Here is a 27,390-nt window from a genome sequence, read left to right as displayed (position 1 = left end):
CTCCTAAATTCCTTTCAAAAATTATGTTGTTATATTCATTTTGTGGACTCAAGCGCAGTACAGTTCCCTAAGTCACACGATACTTACAGTCTGTGGAGTTACATTTAATTTAAGTTAATTAAAATAAATACGTGTGCAACTTACTTTGAGGAATATACTGTTGGTGCGAAGGTCGGTGAGTACGTGGGCCGCTCCTCAAAGCATACACTGAAACATAAACACAGTGAAGCGTATCGAATGAATGTTAAAAGTGCACGTGTACACTGAATTAGGCAATAAAATCGTTACACGTTCCCCCCCCCCCCCCCCCCCCCCAACAGTGTAATTTCGAAAAACAAGTAAAAAAGTTAGGAGTGCATCAAACACAACTGTCAGACTGTAAAGTTGATAAAACCGTAGGGTTTTAGCTAAACCGTATGGTGTTAGGTAAATGTCCCAGAAGAAATCATCACTGACTACTTCAGTCTTGACTGGTTTGTGCGGCCAGTCACAACTTCCTCTCCTGAGTCAACTTCTTCACGTTAGAGTAGCAGGTGAAGTCTACATCCTCAACTGTTTGCTGCATGTGTTCCAATCTCTGTCTTACTCCAGAGTTTTTACCCTCTTGTACCGTGGAAGTTATTCCCTGATGTCTTAACAACGATTTTGTGTCAGTGTTTCCCATACATTCCTTTCCTCGCCGATTCTGCGGAGAACATCCTCATTCCATATCTCACCATTCCACTTAATTTTCAATATTCTTATGAAGCACCGCATTTGAAAAGCTTCGCAACGCTTCGCGCCTCTTCTGGTATTCCTATAGTCCATGTTTCTCCACCATACTATGCAGTTCTCCAAACGTGCATTCTCAGAAATTTCTCCCTCAAATTAAGGCCTATGTTTAATACTAGAAGACATTTCTTTACCAGAGCCATTTTTTTGAGTGCAGTCTTTTCTCCGTCCGTCATGGGTTATTTTGCTGCCTAGGTAGCAGAATTCCGTAACTTCATCGTGATCACCAATTTCTCATTTCTGCCATTTCTAATTACTTTCGTCTGTCGTCCACTTACACTCAATCCTTATTCTCTACTCAGTAGAGTATTCATTCTGTTCAACACATCCTATAATTATTGTTCACTTTCACTAAGAATACCAGTGTGATCAACTAATCGTGTCATTGATATCCTTTCACCTTGAATTTTAATCGCATTCTTGAATCTTTCATTTCCGTCAGTGCTTCTTCAAAAATGGTTCAAATGTCTCTGAGCACTATGGGACTTAACATCTGAGGTCATCAGTCCCCTAGGACTTTGAACTACTTAAACCTAACTAACCTGAGGACATCACACACAAACATGCCCGAGGCAGGATTCGAACCTGCGACCGTAGCGGTCGCGCGGTTCCAGACTGAAGCGCCTAGAACCGCTCGGCCAAAACGGCCGGCCAACTGCTTCTTTGATGTATACACTGAACAGTAGGGCGAAGACTACATTCCAGCCTTACACTCATTTTAATCCGTCCACTTGTTTATTGATCTTCCACTCTCATTGTTCTCTCTTGGTTCTTGTACATATTGTGCGTTACCCGTCTTTTCCTGTAGCTTACCCCTATTTTCCTCAGAGTTCCGGACGCTTTGCGCCATTTTACATCGTCCAACGTTTTTCCATGTCGACAAATCCTACGAACGTGTCTTTATTTTTCTTCAGTGTTGCTTCCATTATCAACTGCAAAGTCAGAATTGTTTTTCTCGTGCCTTACCTCTCCTAAAGCAAAAGTGACAGGCATCTAACAGATCAATTTTCTTTTCCATTTTACCGTATATTATTGTTGTCACTAACTTAGCTGCATGAACTGTTAAGTTTGCACTTGTCGGGTCTTTCAATCTTAAGAATTATGTGGATAATGTTTTTTTTTTTTTTTTTCCTGAAGTCTGATGGCATATCTTCAGTCTCATACAACGTACACACCAACGTGAATATTCGTTTTGTCTGTACTCCCCGCATCCCCCCCCCCTTCCGCCCCCAAATGATTTTAGAAATTCCGACGGAAGTCATCTATCCTTCCGATCTTGTTATATTTTAAGTCTTCCAAATCTTTTTTTAAAATTATTATTCTAGTACTGGATCCTCTTCTCTCTTCCCCGTCGACTCCTGTTTCTTCTTATTTCATCATGCCATCAGACAAGTCTTCCCCCTCACAGCAGCCCTCCACCTATCTTCTCTCTTCTCTGCATTTAACAGTGGAATTCATGAAGGATGTCTTGACTTTTCCTTAAGCTGAGTTAGTCCTTCCGACAATCGTTCCTTTTTCAGTTTCATCGCATTTTTCACACAGGCATTTCGCCTTAGCTTCCCTCGACTTCCTATTCATTTCATTCCTAAGTCATTTGTATTTCTGTATTCCTGAATTTTCCTGCGATCACTTTCTTCCTTCTTTCGTCGATCAACTGAAATACGAGTATTTCTCCTGTTACCTATGACTTAACCGCGCTTAATATGTTTCCACAGGACATCTGGCCTGTAATTGAAAAGTATCCTGATGATATCAGCATTGGCAAAAGTTTCCGGACTTGTCCCTCATTCGGATCTCCGGGAGGGGAGGCCAATGGGGAGGTGAGAAAAAGACTGAATAATCAACTAAAGTGTAGCATTCTATGAGTGAGGAAGCTACAAAATCTGAAAAGGGGAATTCTATGGCTCAATCTGGATATATTGAGCGTCAGTGAAGTGAAATAGAAAAAAGACAGGATAATATTAACAGCAGCAGAAAGCAGTAGAACCAAAATTGGATTCGTTATTAATAGGAAGGTAGAACAGAGAGTTACTTTGAACTGTTCACTGACAAGGTTATTCCCATCAGATTCTACAGCAATCCAACAACGACAACAATAGTTCAGGTATATATGCCGACGTCGACAGCAGAAAATGAAGGTAGAAGACGTAAAGGGAGATGAAATCTAATAATCATAGGTATTGGAATGCGGTTGTAAGGGAAGGAGTGGAAGAAAGGCGCATGAGCGCACCCTCATAGAGGTCTTCAGTGTACTGTTTCCACCTACCCGCTCTCTTGGAATTCCTACTGAACTGTTAATGGGCTCGTTCTTGCTTTTAATTTCTTCGGAGGCTGTTTTTACTTATCTGCATGCTGAGTCAGTCCTGACAATCATTCCTTTTTGGATTTCTACACATTTAGCTTCCCAGTATTTCCTGTTTATTCCGCTCTTAATTGACTTGTATTTTTGGACACCTGAATTTTCCTGCACATTTTTGTACTTCCTTCATTCATCGATCAGCTGCAGTATCTCTTCTACTATCCACGTTTTCTTCTAACAGTCCCAACGTTTTTAATCTCAACTTCTGTGATTGCCGTTTTCAGATACCTCCATTCCTCTTGAATCGAAATGCTTACTGAGCTGTTCCTTAGGGAACTTCAAGCGTATTTCCTCATTCCTTGCTACTTTCGTACCCCTCTTCTTTGCTCATTGATTCTTCCCTACTGGTCTCTTAAAATTTAGCCTGCTCTTTATCACTGATCTGAGTCTACATCTTTTCCTGGGTACGCCTTCCAATTCAATATCTGATTTTGGAATCTCTACCCGATCGTGATGTAATCTAACAGGAACTTTCTAGTATATCCCTGCTTTTCCCAAGTGTACCTCCTCATTTGATTCTTGTACAGAGTATCCCCTATTAATTACTAACGGATATTTATTGCAGAACTCAATTAGTCTCTCTCCTCTTTCGTTCCTACTACCAATCCCATGTTCTTCCACAAACCTTTCTTCTACTCCCTCTCCTATTTTTTCCCATTTATTCTAAATGTAAGCAGTGGCAAGGTTCGAACCAGGGACCGAGAACGTTTTGGTTATTAGTCAAGGACGCCATCCCTAGACAAAGGATCGACAATTATTTTTTTAATGTACTCCAATCTACGTATTCCCCTGTAGTATTTACCATCTACAGTTTCGTCTTGTACCATGGAAGTTATTCACTGACGTCTTAAAACATATCCTGTCACCTTCTTCTTCTCAATGTTCTCCACATTCTCCTTTCCTCACCTATTCGGTGCTGAACCTCCTTAGTTCTAATCTGTCCATCTAATTTTCAACATCCTTTTAAAGCGCCACGTCGCAAACGCAATGATTCTCTTCTTTTCCTTTTTTCCAACAGTCATTCCGTACTCATCAGACTGCTCCTTCCTTTCAACACGCTCCGTAATTGTTCTTCAGTTTGAAGGAGGATAATCAACTCCATCACTGAATCTTGTCATTGATATCCTCACACCCTTAATTTTAAGCCAACTACCGAATCTTACTTTTATTTCCGTCATTGTTACTTCGATGCATATATTGAATAGTAGGAATGAAAGACTGCACACTTGTCTTACTTTCTTTTTTTTTACCCGAGCACTTCGTTCTTCGTCTCCCATTTATATTTTTCCCTCTTGGCGTTCGTACATGTGGTGTGGAGTACAGTTTATTTCTCTTTTCTGAGAATTTCAAACGTCTTGCCCCATTTTACATTGTCCTACTCTTTTTCCGGATGGACAAGACCTATTAATGTATGTCACTTTTTCTTAAGTCTTGCTTCCATGAGAAATCACAATATCAGAATAGTCTTTCTGATGACTTTACTGCTATAATCGACACCGACAGCGGTATGGAATTATCGCAGCTTGAGATATAATGGAACTGATCGATTATGGGAGCAAAGTCGTCTGCAACACCTTGCGGCATACTCTTTGATTCGAACCTAACTTGACACTGCGTAAATTGTAGTTTTGTTATACGCAAGACGCAACATTGCTGACTGCATCTTCCGTGGATAACAAACAAACGCGAAATTGTTTTTTCAGATCTCTGTAACAAACATATATTTCGAATGTTGTAAGCAGGTAAATTCATTACCTCATATATGATACCAAAACTTAGGATCTATAACAACTAAAGATCGCAGTACGGTAATAGGTATAATCAGGAACCTTCTCTTTTGACTTATAACAAAACTTTATCACGTAGGGCCAGAAGACGCCTCAGTGAAATATCAAAATCCAAATAAATGATGTTTTCTAATACACTCCTGGAAATTGAAATAAGAACACCGTGAATTCATTGTCCCAGGAAGGGGAAACTTTATTGACACATTCCTGGGGTCAGATACATCACATGATCACACTGACAGAACCACAGGCACATAGACACAGGCAACAGAGCATGCACAATGTCGGCACTAGTACAGTGTATATCCACCTTTCGCAGCAATGCAGGCTGCTATTCTCCCATGGAGACGATCGTAGAGATGCTGGATGTAGTCCTGTGGAACGGCTTGCCATGGCATTTCCACCTGGCGCCTCAGTTGGACCAGCGTTCGTGCTGGACGTGCAGACCGCGTGAGACGACGCTTCATCCAGTCCCAAACATGCTCAATGGGGGACAGATCCGGAGATCTTGCTGGCCAGGATAGTTGACTTACACCTTCTAGAGCACGTTGGGTGGCACGGGATACATGCGGACGTGCATTGTCCTGTTGGAACAGCAAGTTCCCTTGCCGGTCTAGGAATGGTAGAACGATGGGTTCGATGACGGTTTGGATGTACCGTGCACTATTCAGTGTCCCCTCGACGATCACCAGTGGTGTACGGCCAGTGTAGGAGATCGGTCCCCACACCATGATGGCGGGTGTTGGCCCTGTGTGCCTCGGTCGTATGCAGTCCTGATTGTGGCGCTCACCTGCACGGCGCCAAACACGCATACGACCATCATTGGCACCAAGGCAGAAGCGACTCTCATCGCTGAAGACGACACGTCTCCATTCGTCCCTCCATTCACGCCTGTCGCGACACCACTGGAGGCGGGCTGCACGATGTTGGGGCGTGAGCGGAAGACGGCCTAACGGTGTGCGGGACCGTAGCCCAGCTTCATGGAGACGGTTGCGAATGGTCCTCGCCGATACCCTAGGAGCAACAGTGTCCCTAATTTGCTGGGAAGTGGCGGTGCGGTCCCCTACGGCACTGCGTAGGATCCTAAGGTCTTGGCGTGCATCCGTGCGTCGCTGCGGTCCGGTCCCAGGTCGACGGGCACGTGCACCTTCCGCCGACCACTGGCGACAACATCGGTGTACTGTGGAGACCTCACGCCCCACGTGTTGAGCAATTCGGCGGTACGTCCACCCGGCCTCCCGCATGCCCACTATACGCCCTCGTTCGAAGTCCGTCAACTGCACATACGGTTCACGTCCACGCTGTCGCGGCATGCTACCAGTGTTAAAGACTGCGATGGAGCTCCGTATGCCACGGCAAACTGGCTGACACTGACGGCGGCGATGCACAAATGCTGCGAAGCTAGCGCCATTCGACGGCCAACACCGCGGTTCCTGGTGTGTCCGCTGTGCCGTGCGTGTGATCATTGCTTGTACAGCCCTCTCGCAGTGTCCGGAGCAAGTATGGTGGGTCTGACACACCGGTGTCAATGTGTTCTTTTTTCCATTTCCAGGAGTGTACATAAAACGTAAGGTAGAGGACAAAAGATCGTGTTTTATACCTACAACTGGATTGCAAAAGCATCAGAAGAATCAATATAAAAATATTTGGACATGTTAATTTCAGTAGTTTGTTACCCATAATTTCGAAAATAAGATCGTTGCATGAAATCTGAAGACCAGTTTTGGAATTAGCATGATAAATGCTTGAAGGTGATGCACAACATTTTACAGTCACTTAAAATTTTGTAAAAATTACTTTGTTTATTTTGCTAAGATGGCACAACTAGACGTCTCAAGAATTGTTGTTACTACTTTTATAGACATTCCAACAGTTATAATTTGCAAATGGCAATCTTTTTTGTGTTAAGAGTATTATAAATCAAAGTATTGCTTGTCACGAGTGAGCTTATTTTTTACTATGAAGTTCATTCCTATACATCGTTTTAGTGACCTTACATCCTGTACTCTGGTGGGGAGGGACTCGTCTATATGGCTCTGAGCACTATGGGACTTAACATCTGAGATCATCAGTCCCCTAGACTTAGAACTGCTTAAACCTGACTAACCTAAGGACATCACGCACATCCATACCCGAGGCAGTATTCGAACCTGTGACAGTAGCAGCAGCGCGGTTCCGGACTGAAGTGCCTAGAACCGTTCAGCCACAGCGGCCGGCTCGACACGCCTGTATGAACACTTTTTAAAGACACCAACAGCAGTTCATTGTAGTATGTTACTAGTGTGGGTCGCGTGACCTACCACTGATGTAATTTTTGTGAATATCTGGCAAAATTAAGTTGGTAACTATGAAACAATACAGCTGACACTTTTTTATCGTGCGAATCGTGATTTCTGTGAATTGTGTGAGCGATGTTTACCAATAAAGCACATATGGTGAATTAATGTTTCTACATATTTTATTATTCTTGGAACATAGCACAAGAGAACCTAGGCGCTAATCTCCTAGAATGGACTGCAGCCACTTTAAATATATCTGTGTAATATATGAAATCCACTAAACGGAATTGTGGTACCATTTTAATTTAAGCTTAATTGTTTTTTGTCACCCAGCGATATGAGACTACCGCAGAAGTCGGAGATCGCCATGACCCCCCTCCCCCCGTCCGTCGCTACAGGCGACGCCACAGTCAACGCCAGTTCACCGTAAGCGGCGGTATCACATACGTCACACCCATGAACCTCACGTCATATCACGTGGCGGGATCTCGTGATCCCTAACTGTGATAGTCTGCTGGAGCGGTCACTTTCACTCAGTCCATGCCTACCGAAACATTCGTACACCGGCCTGCTATTCTATGACTACAACTGGCTACGTTTCTGGACTTGCGTGGATTTTGTTTCGGCGTGCTGTATTCTCTTTCTGTCAGGTCAACCCTTCATAAACTTAGTTTAACTACGTACACATACAGTGGCGCAAAAATAGGAATGTTTTTGTCGACGACAAAGTAAGTCTTGTTTTCATATTTACGTAATAGCAGACAAACTGAAATTTAATACATAAAGTTTTCGAAGTGCTTTCCTTCTGCAGAAATGTGTAGAGCCTTGGACTGAATTCCTTGATTATGTTCTGAAGAACATTATTTTAGACTGCATGCATCACGCTGGAAATTGCAGTAACGGCGTTAACGACTTTTAAACATATTTACGCCGTCTCAGCCTCCACTTTGCTGCTTACAAGGTACCCTATGCACACATTTTTTCTTTCGCGGCCTTTGCATAGTGTGTTTGTGGTGCTTCATAAGCTGTGCCCACGAAGAATCCTCACATGTCTTTAACTGAACTTCTTACAGTTTTATTGGATCATTAGGTTCATCAATCCCAAGTAGCGTGTGCTATGTTATAATTTTACCAGCGATGTAAACGGCAGTCGGAATCGTATGAGGACTGTGGCACAGACCTTCAGGATCTTTGTTGTCGATGTGAATTTCTATGCTCCGAAGAAACATGTCAAAAATTGTATACAGACTCAGTTATAAGGGTTTTATGTTTACCCAGGTAAGGGACATTTCCACACAGGCCTTAGGACATCCTGATTTTTCCTTAGAAGAGTTTGTTAGAATTGCTCAGGCATTAGAATTCGCACGAGGAACAGAAAGCGGTTGGAACGCTCAGTCCGTAGTATCCGCCTCACCGCTGGGGCGACGGCAGTCACGCCTCGTAAGCGTATCAGGAAAGTCGAAGCGCTTCGGTAAACATGCCGGTCCCCGGGAACTTCCCTTCCCTAAGCACTAAAGGCAACAGGCATGAGGACGGAGCAGCGCAACTTCACGTGCAGCCGAATGGTCGTTCTCTGGTAGTAGTTTCACTTCTGAGAACTCATCAAGCTATGCACCCGAACGAAAATAGTTGTCCAACTTGTTTCAGCCAACGTCCTCGCTCCTGCTGTCCACATCGTTGGCTACCTATTTTGTTTGTGGGATTGAAGGTTACGATAGTAGCACTTGTAAATCACCCGCCTCTCGCAGGAACAGAAATAGAGACACGTCAGTGACAGTCGGTGTGATCCGAACGAAGCAGTGCGCAACAAACACGCTTTAATAAATGTGGAAAAGTGAAAAACCTGTAACATTATTACTAACGTTAGACAGGCGTACCAATGCGGCCACTTTTCAAGTAGATAGGTGTTCCCGTCAGGTCACCGAGGTTTAGCACTGTCCGGGTCTATCGAGTGCTATTGGCAAGCGGGCTGCACTCAGTCCTTGTGAAGTCAACTGAGCATCCACCTGACTGGAAGTAGCGGCACCAGTCATGAAAACGGCTGGATGAGTGTAGTGCTGACCACGTGCCCCCCCCCCCCCCCCCCTCCACCCCGCACCACGTCCCTGTTGAGAATGACACGGCGTCTGGCCTGTTCAGATGCTGTTTGTTTGTTTCGTATAATAGCAAAACACAAACGATGGTGTCATAGCCATGAGGCTCCAAGTGCAAGAGGGCTGAGTGGCTGCCGCTGGCTGTCCTAAACTGCGGCGGCAGACGCCACGAAGCCCAGAGTCATTGGAGGCATGGGTTAGTGGGCGTGCACCATTGGGTCCGCCAGATCCTGTGTGACCATTATCGGCGTCTAATAGAAACTTGCGATTCCGTTACCAACTGTGGGACACCAATGGGGTGGTATACATATGAGACACCATCATTATACGCATAATTTAGAGGAAGTATGACATGTTTCAGCTATTCACACAATAGTCTGTAGTGGTGAAGAACACAAATAAATAGGTTGCTTCCTACAGTAGCAACTTACTGTATCGGTGTAATAGTTTTGTCCACAAAGTAAGATTCATTGTATTTGGTTTTAACAGAACCAGATAGAGTTGACAGATTAATCAACTCAGAGCCTATTGTCCGAATTGCATTGACTATCTCCGACATGATTTGGAACATTTGCATGATAAATCAACATGGCTGTGAAGATAGATGCCCAATGTATTTTAAATTCTGGGCATCTGAAGCTGTTGAACAGCATGATGTTAAGAAGATTTCCAATAAAAGCTGATAAAATTATTGTTTTATCGAAATACGACTGGTTTCGTGCCCTGAAATATATTAAAAAAGAAAAATGCTCTTTCCCATAGCGGATCAGAGACAGATCTTATAATGCTTCGACCTCGGATCTAGGTAGCAAAACTCAGGCAGAAGGGAAAAGCTGCGATAAATATAATGAGGCGGGTTTATACCGCATTACATGCAATGATTGTCCTAAGAAATACACTAAAGCCCCAAAGAAACTGGTATGGTCATGCGTGTTCAAATACAGAAATATGTAAACAGGCAGAATACGGCGCTGCGGTCAGCAACTCCTATATAACAAGTTCAAATGGTTCAAAAGGTTCTGAGCACTATGGGACTTAACATCTATGGTCATCAGTCCCCTAGAACTTAGAACTACTTAAAACTAACTAACCTAAGGACATCACACAACCCCCAGTCATCACGAGGCAGAGAAAATCCCTGACCCCGCCGGGAATCCAACCCGGGAACCCGGGCGTGGGAAGCAAGAACGCTACCGCATGACGACGAGCTGCGGACCCTATATAACAAGCATCCGGCGCAGTTGTTAGATCGCTTACTGCTGCTACAATGGCAGGTTATCATGATTTAAATGAGTTTGAACATGGTGTTATAGTTGCCGCACGAGCGATAATTTTCCCACACGACCATTTCACGAGTGTACCGTGGATATCAGCGATCCGGTAAAAAATCAAATCTCCGACATCGCTATGGCCGGAAAAAGATCCTGCAAGAACGGGACCAACGACGACTGAAGAGAATCGTTCAACGCGACGGAAGTGGAACCCTTCCGAATATTGCTGTAGATGCCCGTTCTGGGTCATCAACAAGTGACAGCGTGCGAACCATTCAACGAAACATCATCGATAAGGGCTTTCGCAGCCGAAGGCCCACTCGGTACCCTTGATAACTGCACGACACAAAGCTTTACGCCACGCCCGGGGACCGTCAACACCGACATTGGACTCTTGATGACTGGAAACATGTTGCATGATCGGACGAATCTTGTTTCATATTGTATCCAGTGGATGGACGTGTACGGGTATGGAGACAACCTCATGAATCCACGAACCCTGCATCTCAGTAGGGGACTGTTCAAGCTGGTAGGAGATCTGTAATGGTGAGGGACGTGTGCAGTTGGAGTGATATGAGACCGCTGATAGGTCTAAATACGACTCTAACAGGTGACACGTACGTAAGGATCCTGTCTGATCACGTGCATCCATTCATGTCCAGTGTGAATTCCGACAGACTTGGGCAATTCCAGCAGGACAACGCGACACGCCTCCACGCGTCCATAATTGCTGCCGAATAGCTCCAGGAACACTCTTCTGAGTTTAAACACTTCCGGCGCCCACAAAACTCACCAGACATGAACATTATTGAGCATATCTGGGATGACTTGCAAACGTGCTGTTTAGCAGTGATCTCCAGCCCTCGTACACTTTCGGATTTATGAACATCCCTGCAGGATTCATGGTGTCATTTCCCTCCAGCACTGCCACAAACGTTAGTCGAGTCCATGCCACGTCGTGTTGCTTCACTTCTGCGTGCTCGCGGGGGCCCTACACAATATTAGGCAGGTTTACCGGTTTCTTCGGCTCTTCAGTGTATATAGGACAAACTGGTAGGTCATTTCGCAAGATATTTCAAGAACACCTTAATGTAAGTAAGCCCCGATCTGCATTAAAAACACACTTACGTGAAACGGAACACAGAGTGACAAGTTCATTAAAAAGTTTAAAAATACTTTATGAAAAAGAAAAAACCCATATTTAGAATATGTTAATGGAAGTACAATTTTTATACATAAAAATGAGAATGCACAGTTCACGTTGAATAATCAATTAGAATTAAAGCACTATGGCATTCTCGCAAGTTGGTTGTTTCCATGACTAAGTAATAGTACGTAGTAGCATTCAGAAATAACCTGGCTTGTAAAGGGAGCGACCCAGCGATTGGTTCAAATGGCTCTGAGCACTATGCGACTTAACTTCTGAGGTCATTAGTCGCCTAGAACTTAGAACTAATTAAACCTAACTAACCTAGGGACATCACACACATCCATGCCCGAGGCAGGATTCGAACCTGCGACCGTAGCGGTCGCTCGGCTCCAGACTGTAGCGCCTAGAACCGCAAGGCCACTCCGGCCGGCGAGCGACCCAGCATTCAGCTTGTTAGTCCGTCTTAGTCGCTTGTGCGGGCCGCTTCCGCTCTTCGTTAAACGTGGTGCCCTCCCATCGCACCTGTAAGAAATTTCCTCTTTGTGCCAACGTACACCGTAAGTTGCACTGGCCCCAATTAATCACCTTAGTAATTACTATTTTAAAGCCCATTGGCCTTTAAAAATTTTCTCTAGCGTCCCATCAATATATAATATTTTTTCTTCTTTTAAATGCTGGCAAATCTCAATACAAGGATCTGAAACTACATTATCCATGCACCAGTAAGATTAACGAAATTAATGGATCACGTCTTGGTCACCCTTCGTTTGTCAATGTAATGTAGCTAAAATTCAATGAATAATATACGTTGACTAGGAGCGATTGGTGCACCTATGACCTTTTAAAATTGTGAGCAAGATATTATCTTTATTAATTTCAATAATCCACAAAGTTGAGACATTGTATATTTCTCTGTACCATGTACGTTGCTTCTGATGCTGGGATTACAGATCGCAAAACAGGTTGTTTACCAATAAAACAACAGTTTTATCAGCTGTAAGAGGACTTCTTCTTAACGAGGTGTACAGTAACATCGAAAGCAATGAATGTGTATTTATCTAGGGACCCCCGTCGGGTAGACCGTTCGCCTAGTGCAAGTCATTTTAGTTGACGCCACTTTGACGACTTGCGTGTTGACAAGGATGACATGATGATGAAGATATCACAACACCCAATCCCAGTGCGGAGAAAATCTCCGTCCCACCTAGGATTAGAATCCGGGCCCGTTGCATGATATTCTGTCACGCTGGTCACTCAGCTATCGTGGCGGAAACATTGAAAGTAGAAGGTGTACAATCAAAATTATTTTATCAGACATGTTAGCGTACAGGACCAGTATCAAAGACGACTTACGTGAAGCAGAGTATCCAAGGCGGAGAGCTGAACGCGCTGGGTATCCTGTAATTAAAAGATACATACCATTTTACTAAACCGATAACCGGTACGGCGTATTAGAAAGTTCTCTAAAGCATGGCCGCACTTATATGCCATTGTACTCAACGAATAATTAATAAGGTGTGTTAGTGAGTTCTCTGAAGTATGGCAGCACGTCTTTCGACCAAAAATTGAGTTATGTATTACGTGTCCTATCTCGAGGAATAGACTGTTTCGCCATTACTTAATTTTCTCGATCGAACATTGAACGTTATTTGAATATATCCTGCACATCTCACAGAGTGGAAGCACGAGCACAGGATCATAAGCGTAGATGTAAATGATTGCTGAAATCTTGTGTTCTGAACAGAAGAAAAGTTGAGAGTACACCTATTAGCAACACACTAATAGCGAAAAGAACTTTTGGTTTGTTGAGCAAGCTCCTGAAATGCTCACAACAGAGTTACATTTTTCGACAGATAAGTACTTTGATATTCCAAGGTATGAAATCTGTCATCAAATGGCAATTTTTTCTTTTATTTCTTTAAAATGACGCGGCAAAGAGCCACCATGTCAAACATAAGATGCTGTGAAAGTTGTTAGTTTGGGAGTGGTTTATTACGAAATCTTTGCGATTGAGCTGAAGATACTCACCTCTTCGGTTCCCTCCAGCACGTTCCAGGTCCACAGCAGACGTGTCGTTAGGCTTCACCACCACCAATGATGTCACGGGAGTCACGAAGGAGTACTGAAACACGCCACAGTGCCATCTTTCTAATCGTTGGTCTCATTCTAGAGTCCAGCGTTCATTAGCGTCAACTCCTATATTTCGTGTAAGTCTGCGTATTTATCAGGCCGTCTTTAGTATGGATAAGAGCATTGATTGCTGTGTTAAATATGAGAGTCTAGTTGATCACCCTTCACTCACAGCTCCAGACAGTGTTGGCTTCGGTCTCGCATCTTGGGGCTGTTGCAAATGGGTACCACTGTGGGCGCCAGACAGGGAGATTAGAGGGACGCTCAGCACGAGCCACATCTTCCTCCACCAATCTGCTACTGTGGCCGCCTCAGGTACTGCTATCACCTGTGGTCGAGTGGGGGGTCGTCCCATGGTGTGGCGTACCCAGTTCGCTTGAAGAACAGGTTTCAGCTACTATCTGTGGCTGACGAAGTCCCTGAGCCAAATGAAGTCGATCGCCCTGTTCCAGAGAAAGCCTCTCAGCATCATTCAGAGGGTGAGACTGCCGGCAGTTGGGAGCTCCAGCGTTAGACGCGTAATGGGGCCACTTAGGGATATGGGTGTGAGGGAGCAGAAGGAATCCAGTGTGCACTCTGTGTGCATAGCAGGAGGAGTCATTCCAAGTGTTCCAAATGTGGAACGGGTGCTCCCGGTTGTCGGGGAGGGAACAGGGTGCAGCCAGCTGCAGGTGGTGGCTCATGTTGATACTAACGATCTGTGTCGCTTTGGATTGGAAGAGACTCTAATTGCGGCTTGCTGAAGTGCTAAAGACTGCCAGTCTTGCTTGTGAATGAAGGCGAGATTCGATAGAACTGACTGTGGTCCTTTGGTACAGAGCCAAGTGGAGAATCTGAATCAGAGGCTCAAATGCTTCTGCGACCGTGTAGGTTGCAGATTCCTTAACTTGCGCCATAGGGTGGCGGATTTCCGGGTTCCACTAAACACATCAGGAGTTCACTACATGCGGAAAGTGGCCAAACAGGTAGCAGGGCTGTGTGGAGGGAACTGGGTGGTTTTTTAGGTTAGAGGGTCTCGAGAAAGTGCAGCAAGGGCTTTAGTTCCGAAGGGTGCAGGACGAACACAGGACGAGGATAGACATAGTAACAATCAGTACTGCAGTAGTAAACTGTCGAAGCTGTGTTCGAAAAGAACCAGAGCTCCAAGCGCTAAAAGAAAGCACTGAAACTCAAATTGTTATAGTTACGGAAATGAGTTCAGCCGAAATCTTTACAAAGGACCTAAACGTGTTCGGGAAGGATAGAATAGAGACAGTTGGTGATAGAGTGTTTATCACTGTCGGAAGTAGTTTATCTTGTACACACCTGATCTCACTTCTTCGCAACAGAAAATCCTGACCAGATAGGAAGCATCATGACAGATACAGGGAACTGTGACCACAAAGTTGTCATAGTTAGACTGAATATCGTAACAGCCGAACCCACCAAAAACAAACGCAAAATACACCTATTTCAAATAAGCAGATAAAATTTCGCTTGACACCTTTGTAAGAGACATTCACCACTCCTTATAGTCTCTCTATGTAAGCGTAGATTAGATGTGGTTTAAACTCAAAGAAATAGTATCGATGGAAAGTAAGAGATATACGAAATAAATGAATAAGAGGTGATACTGATCCGACTTGGTACACAAAATGGGTCAGAACGCTGTTGAAAAAACAACGAAAGAAGCATGCCAAACTTAAAAGAAAGCTAAGTTATCAAGATAGGCGATGTTTTACTGCAGCTTTAAATTTAGAACTGACTTCAACGCGAGATGCCTTTAATGGTTTTCACAACGAAACTTTGTCTTGAAACATGGCAGAAAACCCAAAAACGCAATCAATACCTTCACTGGGCGGTATCAATGGTTATTTATTGATGACAATGCGACTAAAGCAGAGATACTAAACACGATTTTCTGAAATTCCTTCAGAAAAAAAGACGAAGTGAAGATTTGCAGAACTCTAATCAAGAACAGCTACCAACATGAGGAACTTAGAAGTATAGCCCGTGAGGAATAGTCGGTGTAGCGATGCACCTTAAAACACCTAAGTAAGGGAAGGCCTGCGGTCCAGATTGTATATCAGTCAGGTTCCTTTTAGAGTATGCTAATACAATAGCTCCATACTTAGCTACCATATACGATCGCTCGCTCGTAGAAAGATCCGTACCAAAAGATTAGAAATTTGCTCAAGTCACACAAATACCAAAGAAAGGAAATAGGAAGAATCCGCTAAATTACAGACTCATATCACTAACATCGATTTGCAGTAGTGTTTTGGAATGCATACTGTGCTCGAACAGCCGGCCGCGGTGGTCTAGCGGTTCTAGGCGCGCAGTCCGGAACCGCGCGACTGCTACGGTCGCAGGTTCGAATCCTGCCTCGGGCATGGATGTGTGTGATGTCCTTAGGTTAGTTAGGTTTAAGTAGTTCTAAGTTCTAGGGGACTGATGACCACAGTAGTTAAGTCCCATAGTGCTCAGAGCCATTTGAACCATTTTTTTGTGCTCGAGCATTATGAATTACCCCGAAGAGAATGATTTATTGACAAACAGCCAACACGGACTAAGTAAACATCTTTCCTTTGAAACCCAACTAGTTCTTTATTCTTGCGAAGTAATGACTGCTATAGACAGGGGCTGTCGGATTGATTACATATTTTTAGATTTCTAGAAGGCTTTTGACACCGTAGGTCACTAACGACTTCTAATTAAATTGCGTGCCGATGGAATATAGTCTTAGTTGTGTGACTGATTCGTGATTGCACTCAGAAAGAGCACAGTTTGTAATATAGCATGGAAAGTCATCGAATAAAATGGAATTAATATCTGGTATTCCTCAAAGAAGTGTAATGGGGCCTCTGTTATTTCTGTTCTACATCAACGATTTAGAAGACAATCTGAGCGGTCCTCTTGGATTGTTTGCAGATGATGCTGTCATTCATCGTCATGTAATATAATCAGATTATCATATCGAATTGCAAAATGATTTAGGCAAAATATCTGAATGGTGTTAAAAGTGGAAATTGACTCTAAATAATTAAAAGTGTGAAGTCATCCACATGAGCAAGACAAAGAATCCGCTAAATTTCTGTTACATGATAAACCACACAAATCTAACGCTATAAACACGATTAAATACTTAGGGATTACAGTTACGAATAACTTAAATTGGTATAGTTACATAGATAATGTTCGGAGACAGCAAATCAAAGACTGTGATTTATTGGAAGAACAGAAAATGTAACAGGTTTACTAAAGAGACTGTTTATACTACACTTGTTTACCCTGTTCTGGAGTATTGCTATGTAATGTGGAATCCGCATTAAACAAGATTGACGGAGGACATAAAAGAAGTTCAAAGACAGGCGGCTCGTTTTTTATTACCGCGAAATAAGGGAGTGCCACGAATTGGGGTGGCTGTCATTAAAACAAAGCCATTTTTCACTGCGGCAGGATTTCTCCTGAGAGCGCGAAATTATTTTGTTGGCGCCCACTTGCGTAGGAAGAAATGATCATCGTAATGAAGTAAGAAAAATCGGAACTCGCACGGAAAGATTTAAGTGTTTGCATTTCTCTCACGCTGTCCGAGATTTGAACGGTAGAAAAGTATCTTGAAGGTGTTTCGACGAACCATCAGCAGGCAGTTAATTGTGAATTGCAGAATAATCGTGTACTCTGATTATAAAATCTGTACGGTGACTAAGATAACACCACATGCTAATTTCATGTCGTTTTCCCGTCTTCAAGCCTATTCCACCCCCACTCCCGTCGTTTTGATAGTATCAGACATGCACCAATGTGGCCAATAATTTACTTTGTACCTTCTTACTGTGTACAAATAATTTAATTTGAAGAATATTCCGTATGAAATAACGTTGGTCGAACAACAAAGTTTATTCAACACACCAAGGAATGAAAGAAAGTAGTTGCTACTGAGCATTGGTGCATATCAACTTGGCGAGTTGAAAATTTGTGCCAGGCTGGAATTCGAACCTGGATCCGCTACTTACTAGACATACGTGCTGAAGAGCGGGCACAGCGGTCACCACAATTGCGCGGACTACCCCAGCACGCGTCTCGTCACACCCAAATTCTCAACTTACGCCACACACTACTTATGTAGTGCCCTTTCTCATTAGCCTCATTAGTTTCAGTACAGATGCACAAGAAGCTCGAACCCTTAACGGAATCGGCGAGATGCCGTGAGTAATGAGCCTAATGAGCAGGGGCACTACATCCGTGGCGGGTGGTGTACGTTGAGAATTTGGGTCTGTCCGATAGAACAGACACCATATACAGGGTGTTACAAAAAGATACGGCCAAACTTTCAGGAAACATTCCTCAAACACAAATAAAGAAAAGATGTTATGGGGACATGTGTCCGGAAACGCTTAATTTCCATGTTAGAGCTCATTTCAGTTTCGTCAGTATACACTGTACTTCCTCGGTTCACCGCCAGTTGACCCAATTGAAGGAAGGTAATGTTGACTTCGGTGCTTGTGTTGACATGCGACTCATTGCTCTACAGTACTAGCATCAAGCACATCAGTACGTTGCATCAACAGGTTAGTGTTCATCACGAACGTGGTTTTGCAGTCAGTGCAATGTATACAAATGCGGAGTTGGCAGATGCCCATTTGATGTATGGATTAGCACGGGGCAATAGCCGTGGCGCGGTACGTTTGTATCGAGGCAGATTTCCAGAACGAAGGTGTCCCGACAAGAAGACGTTCGACGCAATTGATCGGCGTCTTAGGGAGCACGGAACATTCCAGCCTATGAATCGCGAATGGGGAAGACCTAGAACGACGAGGACACCTGCAATGGACGAGGCAATTCTTCGTGCAGTTGACGATAACCCTAATGTCAGCGTCAGAGAAGTTGCTGCTGTACAAGGTAACGTTGACCACGTCACTGTATGGAGAGTGCTACGGGAGAACCAGTTGTTTCCGTACCATGTACAGCGTGTGCAGGCACTATCAGCAGCTGATTGGCCTCCACGGGTACGCTTCTGCAAATGGTTCATCCAACAATGTGTCAATCCTCATTTCAGTGCAAATGTTCTCTTTACGGATGAGGCTTCATTCCAACGTGATCAAATTGTAAATTTTCACAATCAACATGTGTGGGCTGACGAGAATCCGCACGCAATTGTGCAACACGTCATCAACACAGATTTTCTGCGAACGTTTGGGCAGGCATTGTTGGTGATGTCTTGATTGGGCTCCATGTTCTTCCACCTACGCTCAATGGAGCACGTTATCATGATTTCATACGGGATACTCTACCTGTGCTGCTAGAACATGTCCCTTTACAAGTACGACACAAAATGTGGTTCATGCACGATGGAGCTCCTGCACATTTCAGTCGAAGTGTTCGTACGCTTCTCAACAACAGATTAGGTAACCAATGGATTAGTAGAGGCGAACCAATTCCAAACGCTCTCCTGACCTCAACCCTCTTGACTTTCATTTATGGGGGCATTTGAAAGCTCTTGTCTACGCAACCCCGGTACCAAATGTAGAGACTCTTCGTGCTCGTATTGTGGACGGCTGTGATGCAATACGCCATTCTCCAGGGCTGCATCAGCGCATCAGGGATTCCATGGATGCATGTATCCTCGCTAACGGAGGACATTTTGAACATTTCCTGTAACAATGTGTTTGAAGTCATGCTGGTACGTTCTGTTGCTGTGTGTTTCCATTCCATGATTAATGTGATTTGAAGAGAAGTAATAAAATGAGCTCTAACATGCAAAGTAAGCGTTTCTGGTCACATGTACAAATAACATATTTTCTTTCTTTGTGTGTGAGGAATGTTTCCTGAAAGTTTGGCCATACCTTTTTGTAACACCCTGTATACAAAATTTATTCAGTTTCGTGGTATACCTTTGTATATGAGTGATCAAAGGCCAGCAAAACAACTAGCTCATGTTTTTTACAGCGCTCTCACATAGGTGTTTATAAGTCGTAACTTTGCTCAATTTGCCGATGACTGTACTTCGTTCTGGGTGCCAGCACAGCGTCGTACTAACTGCATCCAAGTGCTAGTAAGATGCCGTGCCATATATACTGATGAGCGAAATAATTATATTCCGTCTGGAACTCGTTGGTAATTCCTGTGTGACGAAGTCCCCTCGTTGCCAGGACATCAACCTCACCTTATAGAAGGCATTATCACTGATTCTGTGGATTAGAGGTTCGATCCAATTGTGATATCAACTGTTGATTGATTTTAAATGGATTTTATTCCAAAACAAGTGTGAATTTTATAAAGAGAGTCTTTTTAATTGAAAATTTGAAACCATCCTCCCACGAAGTAATTATCCTAAAAGAATATTTGCCCCTGTTGAAGCGTTGTTTGGAAGGAGTTTTGTTGGCCATAAATGTTTGCTTTACAATGATAAATAAAAAATCGCATTTTAAGGAAAAAGGTACATGCTCCATCTGCTGTGCATGGTGTTCTGTGGTAGCTTGCCTTTCGAGCGTTATCCGTTGCGTTTTCCCATTAATTTCATTATCAGGAAAGAATCCATCCTCTGCATGGACACGAAGTGCACCCACAAAGACTGCAGTCAAGGAGGAATTTACATAGAACATCGACGGCACGTAGAACAACTATTGAAAACGCTAGGGTTAACTATGGAGGTCTACGGTCTCCCTTCCTCCTCGTCAGCAAGGAACTTCAGAAAGTCTGCCTCCTGGCTACGATGATAAATGGGTGACTTGGAAGTCTTCGAATGGATTGAGATCTGGAGTTGGCAGATCAAAGGTTAATTTGGAAAGCTGGGGCTACACCGATCTGGCTGATATTCATTGTGACTGTGGAGAAGAACAAACTGTTCATCATACGCTTCAGAGCCGACTGTGTCCAGCCTGCTGCTCAAAAGACGAACCTATTCAAGGAACAGGAAGTGCATTAGAAGTGACGAAGTTTCGAGAAAAAGTAACGTAGTCAGAAATGGGTATGATAAGTGTGTTCATTAATTAGTTATAGAAAAGTAAACCTCAATTGTGAGAAGGATAAACAATTTAGAGAAGTGTTTGGCGTACCACTGAATGTAGTATACCTTCAATTTTTATTCCCGCCTGACACTACGTTTGTGTAACGAATTAATAAACTCCCTCCATGTACGTTTCTGATACGAGAATGAATAAATTATCAGATTGTGTCAGGGTTACATTGAACTCGTACATTATCAGATAATTGCGGCAGTTCAAAATAATAGCTTAATGTGAAGCTATTGACTCGGAACATAACGCTCTGTAGAACGCGGAGTATTTCTATCATTGAATAACAACCAAACAGAAGCACATAAGAAGGTACGCTTTCAGAATGTACTTCCCATTGTAGGGCTTCTTCATTTTCAGTTCGTGTATTGAGCAGAGGAAGAATGATTGCTTAAATGCGACATGCAGAGGGTTGTAGAATATTTCTGGGTTTCTCAGTTAATGCTGGAAAGTAATTTGCAAGCAGGCTTTTGCGGAACGGTTGGCACCTATCACTAAGGCTTTGCCAGGTCGCGTTTCTCGCCACATTCTTGAAGCTGTCCCACACACAGCAGCTTCCTACACACCCTTAGCCTTGATTCCTTCCCCTTTTACAACTAAGCCTGCACTTTGCAAGCCACTAGTTAGTAAATGACGAAGGGTACATTATATCAGTTTTAGCGACTTTCTGGCCATTCTATTCGTGTACAGAGAAAGGGTTCTACGAAAAGGTGTTACCACTTATATGTGACTGACTTTTACTTTGTTTTAGTTTTTATTACTTTTATTTTATTTATTTTAATACAGAAGCACACACTATATACACAATTCCAAATGAAACTAGTGTACTTCTTCGACCTGCACTCGTTCGTTCTCAAGGCATATGCAAAGTCTTTTCGCCACGCAGGTCATAGCTCGTACACACATTTCCCTAGGTTTAGAGCGGGCAACTTGTATTATGGCTTCTTTATGGCCATTAACGTCAGTAGGTCTTGTGGCACAAACGCCTTCTTTCACCATCCCCCATAGCCATTAATCACATGGAGTCAAATCGGGTGACTTTGGTGGCCACGCCAAAGGTCCACCTCTTCCAATCCACCTTCTACCAAATATTTCATCCAGCCAATGTTGAATCTTTAAGGAATAACGTGGTGGTGCACCATCTTCCGGAAGTAACAACAAAAGTCTGCAATGAAACTTCCTGGCAGATTAAAACTGTGTGCCCGACCGAGACTCGAACTCGGGATCTTTGCCTTTCGCGGGCAAGTGCTCTACCATCTGAGCTACCGAATCCCGACTCACGCCCGGTACTCACAGCTTTACTTCTGCCAGTATCTCGTCTCCTACCTTCCAAACTTTAGAGAAGCTCTCCTGCGAACCTTGCAGAACTAGCACTCCTGAAAGAAAGGACACTGCGGAGACATGGCTTAGCCACAGCCTGGGGGATGTTTCCAGAATGAGATTTTCACTCACCGAGCGTGAGTCGTGCTTCGGTAGCTCAGATGGTAGAGCACTTGCCCACGAAAGACAAAGGTCCCAAGTTCGAGTCTCGGTCGGGCACGCAGTTTTAATCTGCCAGGAAGTTTCATATCAGCGCACACTCCGCTGCAGAGTGAAAATCTCATTCTGAAAAGTCTGCAACATATCTAGGTGAGAATTTACCATTAGAGTCTTATCACTGAAAAAAATATGGACCAAGAACTCCAAACTTTGAAATGCCTCATCGTACTTTTTCGGAGAGGATCGAATGTACTCTCGTATTTCATGGAGATAGTCTGTAGTCCAAACGGCGTAATTGTGCTTATTCACGTTGCCACTGACATGAAATGTGGCTTCATCTGACGTGAAAAAGACAATATTAGGGTGTATGACCGTTATATCTCATAACATTTCTGCAGCTCGTGCAGGAGCAGTTTTTCAGCGTCAGATATGGACTGTATCATTTGAATGTGCTACTGCTTCATTCACAGATCAATGTGGAGAATGTTTTAGATACTTGTCTGCGCAATTACGGTTTCCAATGCTAATCTCGTACTTTATTTTCCTGGACTCCTAATCATTGCACCTGGAACAGTTATGATGTTATGTTCAAATATTTCTTGGACGTCCCTTGTTCCCTTTACAGTCATTGGTCACATACCAAGTGTGCACAAATTTTGTATGCAGTCGAAGGATCGTTAAACGGCTTGAAGAATCCTTATGAAACCATTGCTGAATTGTTTTCCTTTCTATTGAAGGTGATAAGACACTTCCATCGAAGCTGCTGCCTTTATTCTCTCTTCCAAAGTAAGTCGAGCCGTTATGTCTAGCTTGCAACAAATAAAGTTTACAATTATGTAGTACCTTATGAGTGGCGACGTGTTTTTGGAAAACACTGTATAACTGTCAACACATACATGTGTTCGTGCTTATCTTACTTACATGAGCTCTACATGTGATATGTGAGGGACGCAGCAGGTTTGTTGCATTGTTTTCCTCTGATACGAGCGCACTGTATTTTTTAAATATGATGTTTCGAATACATCATCTCCCAGAGTTCACCGATAATGAAGGTGCTTATGAGTTGACCACAGTAAGTACGTAGTACTCGTACACAGATCTGAGCAAAATTGCTTCAGATCACTTGAAGCACACTCACCTTGAGAGCGATTTCCTTGGCCCTGTCCTTGATCGTCTGGTTGGGTGTGGCGGCGTCCATGTCCAGCAGCTGGCGCACGGTGAGGAAGGCCCAGAGGCGCTCCCCAGAGGAGGCCTTCTCCAGCCTGGCCGGCGACCTGAACAGCTGCCGGCCCTCCCCCACCACCACGGGCTCCAGCAGTGGCGCTGCAGCCTGCAGTCTACCAGACACCACCAGCTCGCTGCCGCGGAACAGCGTCGGGAACCTGGTCCGCGTCAGGGAGTCCTTCTCCACCTGCCAGGCACACACTCATAACTACAGGAGAAATCCATATGAGGTTAGGTTTGTTCAGTTTGAGAAAAGGAAGTGATACTGCATCTGGCAGGCTGCTTGAATTTAATGTGTAGAAACCTGAATGGCTAACTTCAAAGCCAAATAACTCGAAAACGGCGCAGCTCATCGAATGTTTATCTTAACAACCATTTCTCAACATCCTTACAAACTTTCCAGGCTTTTTCTGCACCGTGCCACATGCTGGCAATGCCACCAGGGAGCAATCAGTCTCACAGTGGACAGTGGTTATAAAGTTTTGGCTCATGAGTGTCCCATATTTGAAGAACAGAGGCTAGTGCACGAACCCAAGTTGAGCTGGCTGAGTTGGTTGACAGCTGTCAGACAGACACTTACTTGCTCGTATTACGAGTATTACAAATGATTTCTTGTTTACGTCCACACGGGCGATGCAACAATTATTAATATCGAATATTTTTACATATGTGTGGCAAGACGGGCACTGTAACAATATTTGCTTATTGATTAACATTACCAGATTATATAAACAAGTACGATTTTAACTTTAGCACTTTTCATTTTACTAGAGCGAATTATCTGTAAAAGATACTATGATCTGTAATGAGTGTCACACACAGATTCACACTTCAAATTGATCTGAAGATGGCTCAGTAATGAGCCGAAACCGGTGATCAGTAAAGAAAATCTGCGATCGTGACGCAGGATTTTTATCCACACCTTCCCTGTCTACTGCCACTGCTTCTTTGCTGATTAACACAATACTCCCTGCCTCCTTTCACATACTGGCTGGCCCACCTCTCGCGATATCTGGCGAACAATTCGGCGTTACCAGAGTGAGATTTTCACTCTGTAGCGGAGTGTGCGCTGATATGAAACTCCCTGGCAGATTAAAACTGTGTGCCGGACCGAGACTCGAACTCGGGACCTTTGCCTTTCGCGGGCAAGTGCACTACCATCTGAGCTACCCAAGCACGACTCACGCCCCGTCCTCACACGTTTACTTCTGCCAGTACCTAGTTTCCTACCTTCCAAACTTTACAGAAGCTCTCCTGCGAACCTTGCAGAACTAGCACTCCTGAAAGAAAGGATATTGCGGAGACTTGGCTTAGCCAGAGCCTGGGGGATGTCTCCAGAATGAGATTTTCACTCTGAAGCGGAGTGTGTGCTGATATGAAACAATTCGGCGTTACATTAAGATGTTCGGATTCTTTCCATCAGACAGTGCGAATTGAAGGGAAATCGAATGAATATTTTTTGCAACATCTAGTACGTGGAAGCTGTAGCGTCAGGCTCTCGAGCTAACCTGTCCATCCCCGTATGTGAAGTTGACGCTGGAGAGGAGTGGCGACGCGACCTGCCGGTAGAAGTTGCGCAGCTGCAGGTGGGCGTCCGCCGCCTCGTAGATGCGCCTGCCGAAGCCTCCGTTGCGCAGGGCCAGCCTCCGCAGGAACCCGAAGTCCGCGTCTTCGCCGAACGCCAGCGTAAACAGCGTCGCTCCCCTCTCCACGTTGGCGGCGCTGAAGTCGCGCTCGATGTCGTCCGGCGACCCGTTCGGCTGTCCGTCCGTCAGCAGCACCAGCTGCGCCGCCCCCGCCACCTTCTGTGACACCCGCAGCGCCGTCTCCAGCGCGTCGTGCATCGCCGTACCTGCAAGCCGCTCCGTACCTCATTCGTGCGCTCGATTTCCCCGGTTTGGAATGTCTGTTTGACCACTGTTTGTACGAAAGTGTAGCGAGAACTGTAGGAAAACTGGACGGAAGAGAACTGAAGAGTTTGAGACATCGTACTTTTTTTTTTTTTTTTTTTTTTTTGAGCACTTTGGGACTCAACTTCTGAGGTCATTAGTCCCCTAGAACTTAGAACTAGTTAAACCTAACTAACCTAAGGACATCACACGCATCCATGCCCGAGGCAGGATTCGTACCTGCGACCGTAGCGGTCTCGCGGTTCCAAACTGAAGCGCCTAGAACCGCACGGTCACTTAGGCCGGCCATGGTTCTTCTAGCCTATTTTATAATCCACCCTAGCACAACAAGTAAAATTAAGTTAAGATTTCCGAAGGGCTTTCGAGACCGTACCTCATAAGCGGCTTGCAATGAAACTGCGTCCTTGTGGAATATCGTATCAGCTATGCGACTGTATTCGTAATTTCCTTTCAGAAAGGACGCAGTTCGCACTAACTGACGGAATGTCATAAACTAAAGCAGAAGTGATTTCTGCCGTTCCCCAAGGTGACGTTATAGGCTCTCTGCTGTTCCTTCTCTATACTGTTTAAGTGATTTAGGAGACAATTTGAGCAGCCGTCTTACGTTCTTTTTTTTTTTTTTTTCACTGTCTAGCAAAGTCATCAGAAGATCAAAACAAAGCCTAAACGATTTAGAAAACACATCTTCATAGTGTGAAAATTGGCAATTGGTCCTAAATAATGAAAAGTGTGATATGATCCACATGAGTACAAAAAGGAATCCGCTAAACTTGCGTTACACGATAATTCAGTTAAATCTAAAGGCCGTAAATTTAACTAAATACCTAGGAATTACAATTACGAACAACTTAAAATGGAAAGAACGTTGCGGCGAAGGCGAACCAAAGATTGCGTTTTGTTGGCAGAACGCTTAGAAGATGCAACAGATCTACTGAAGAGGCTGCCTAGACTAAGCCTGTCCGTTTTCTTTTTGCGTATTGTTGGGTGGGTTAACGGAGTACATTCAGAAAGGTCAAAGAAGGGCAGCACGTTTTGTACTGTCAAGAAATAGGGGAGAGAGTGTGACGGACATGATACAGGATTTGGGGTGGACATCATTAAAGCAAAGGCGTTTCTCGTCGCGGCGGGATCTTCTCACGGAATTTCAATCACAGCTTTCTCCTCCGAATGTGAAAATATTTTGTTGACGCAGACCTACATAGGGAGAAACGATCATCATAACAAAATAAGGGAAATCAGAGCTCGCACTGAGGATATAGGTGTTCGTTTTTCCTCGGGCTGTTCAAGAGTGGAATAACAGAGAATTATTGTGAAAGTGGTTCGATGATCCCTCTCCAAGGTACCTAAGTGTGAATTTCAGAGTATCCATGGAGATGCAGATGTATAGGTAAAATAGAAAAATATTTTTGTCCTTAAAAAAATTAATACTTGAGGAGTTTGTACAAAAAAGTGCCAAATTAATATTAAGAGTAATAAGCATAATGTTCGTTTAAAAACAGATAATACGCTATGTTCTTATACAAGCTCTGTACTAGTAGTACATAGGCCATAACTTATAAGAATCTTGTGTCTTCGTGTCACTTGACATTCTTGTCTGTCTTGCGTATCTTATCACTCTTGTAAGCATATATTATTTTCAGAGTGTAAAATATGTATCTGAAAGGGATTCGGTTTATTCTTTCGTGGAAATTATTCGTCGACATATAAGCCCGAGATGTTAATTTTTCGTGCTCATGACGTTGACTAGCCATGTATTCACGTATGAAATAAGAGATTGAAAACAATTCGACACTTACAGTGAAAGTTAATTTTACTGTTCATAGGGAAAAAGGGGATACGTTTTTTAAACATAAATATCAGCGATAGCGTAGGAACCCTTTCATTTAATTTCGAAGACTCATTAACGTCATAGCATTCGATCAGAGACTTCTATTCCCGTAGC

General features: G+C 43.8%; 1 protein-coding gene across 3 annotated transcripts in view; it reads right to left on the bottom strand.

Moving 5' to 3' along the window:
* The window catches only part of LOC124605452 (inter-alpha-trypsin inhibitor heavy chain H4-like), a 120,254-nt gene that overhangs the window by 39,041 nt on the left and 53,823 nt on the right, over window positions 1–27,390 (bottom strand). Inside the window, exons 9-13 of one of the 3 annotated variants that reach the window (XM_047137138.1) lie at window positions 25,047–25,390; window positions 23,453–23,725; window positions 13,739–13,832; window positions 13,064–13,108; window positions 145–207 (exon numbers count right to left, since the gene is read on the bottom strand). In XM_047137138.1, coding sequence (XP_046993094.1) covers window positions 145–207; window positions 13,064–13,108; window positions 13,739–13,832; window positions 23,453–23,725; window positions 25,047–25,390 — 819 coding nt within the window. The remainder of the gene's footprint in view (window positions 1–144; window positions 208–13,063; window positions 13,109–13,738; window positions 13,833–23,452; window positions 23,726–25,046; window positions 25,391–27,390) is intronic. The other 2 variants (XM_047137155.1, XM_047137147.1) reach the window with 2 other exon arrangements.

Source organism: Schistocerca americana, chromosome 1 (genome assembly GCF_021461395.2).
Source record: "Schistocerca americana isolate TAMUIC-IGC-003095 chromosome 1, iqSchAmer2.1, whole genome shotgun sequence".
Classification (NCBI taxonomy): Eukaryota; Metazoa; Arthropoda; class Insecta; order Orthoptera; family Acrididae; genus Schistocerca; species Schistocerca americana.
The sequence above is the reverse complement of the archived record's forward strand: the minus strand, read 5'-3'. Positions and strand labels throughout refer to the sequence as shown.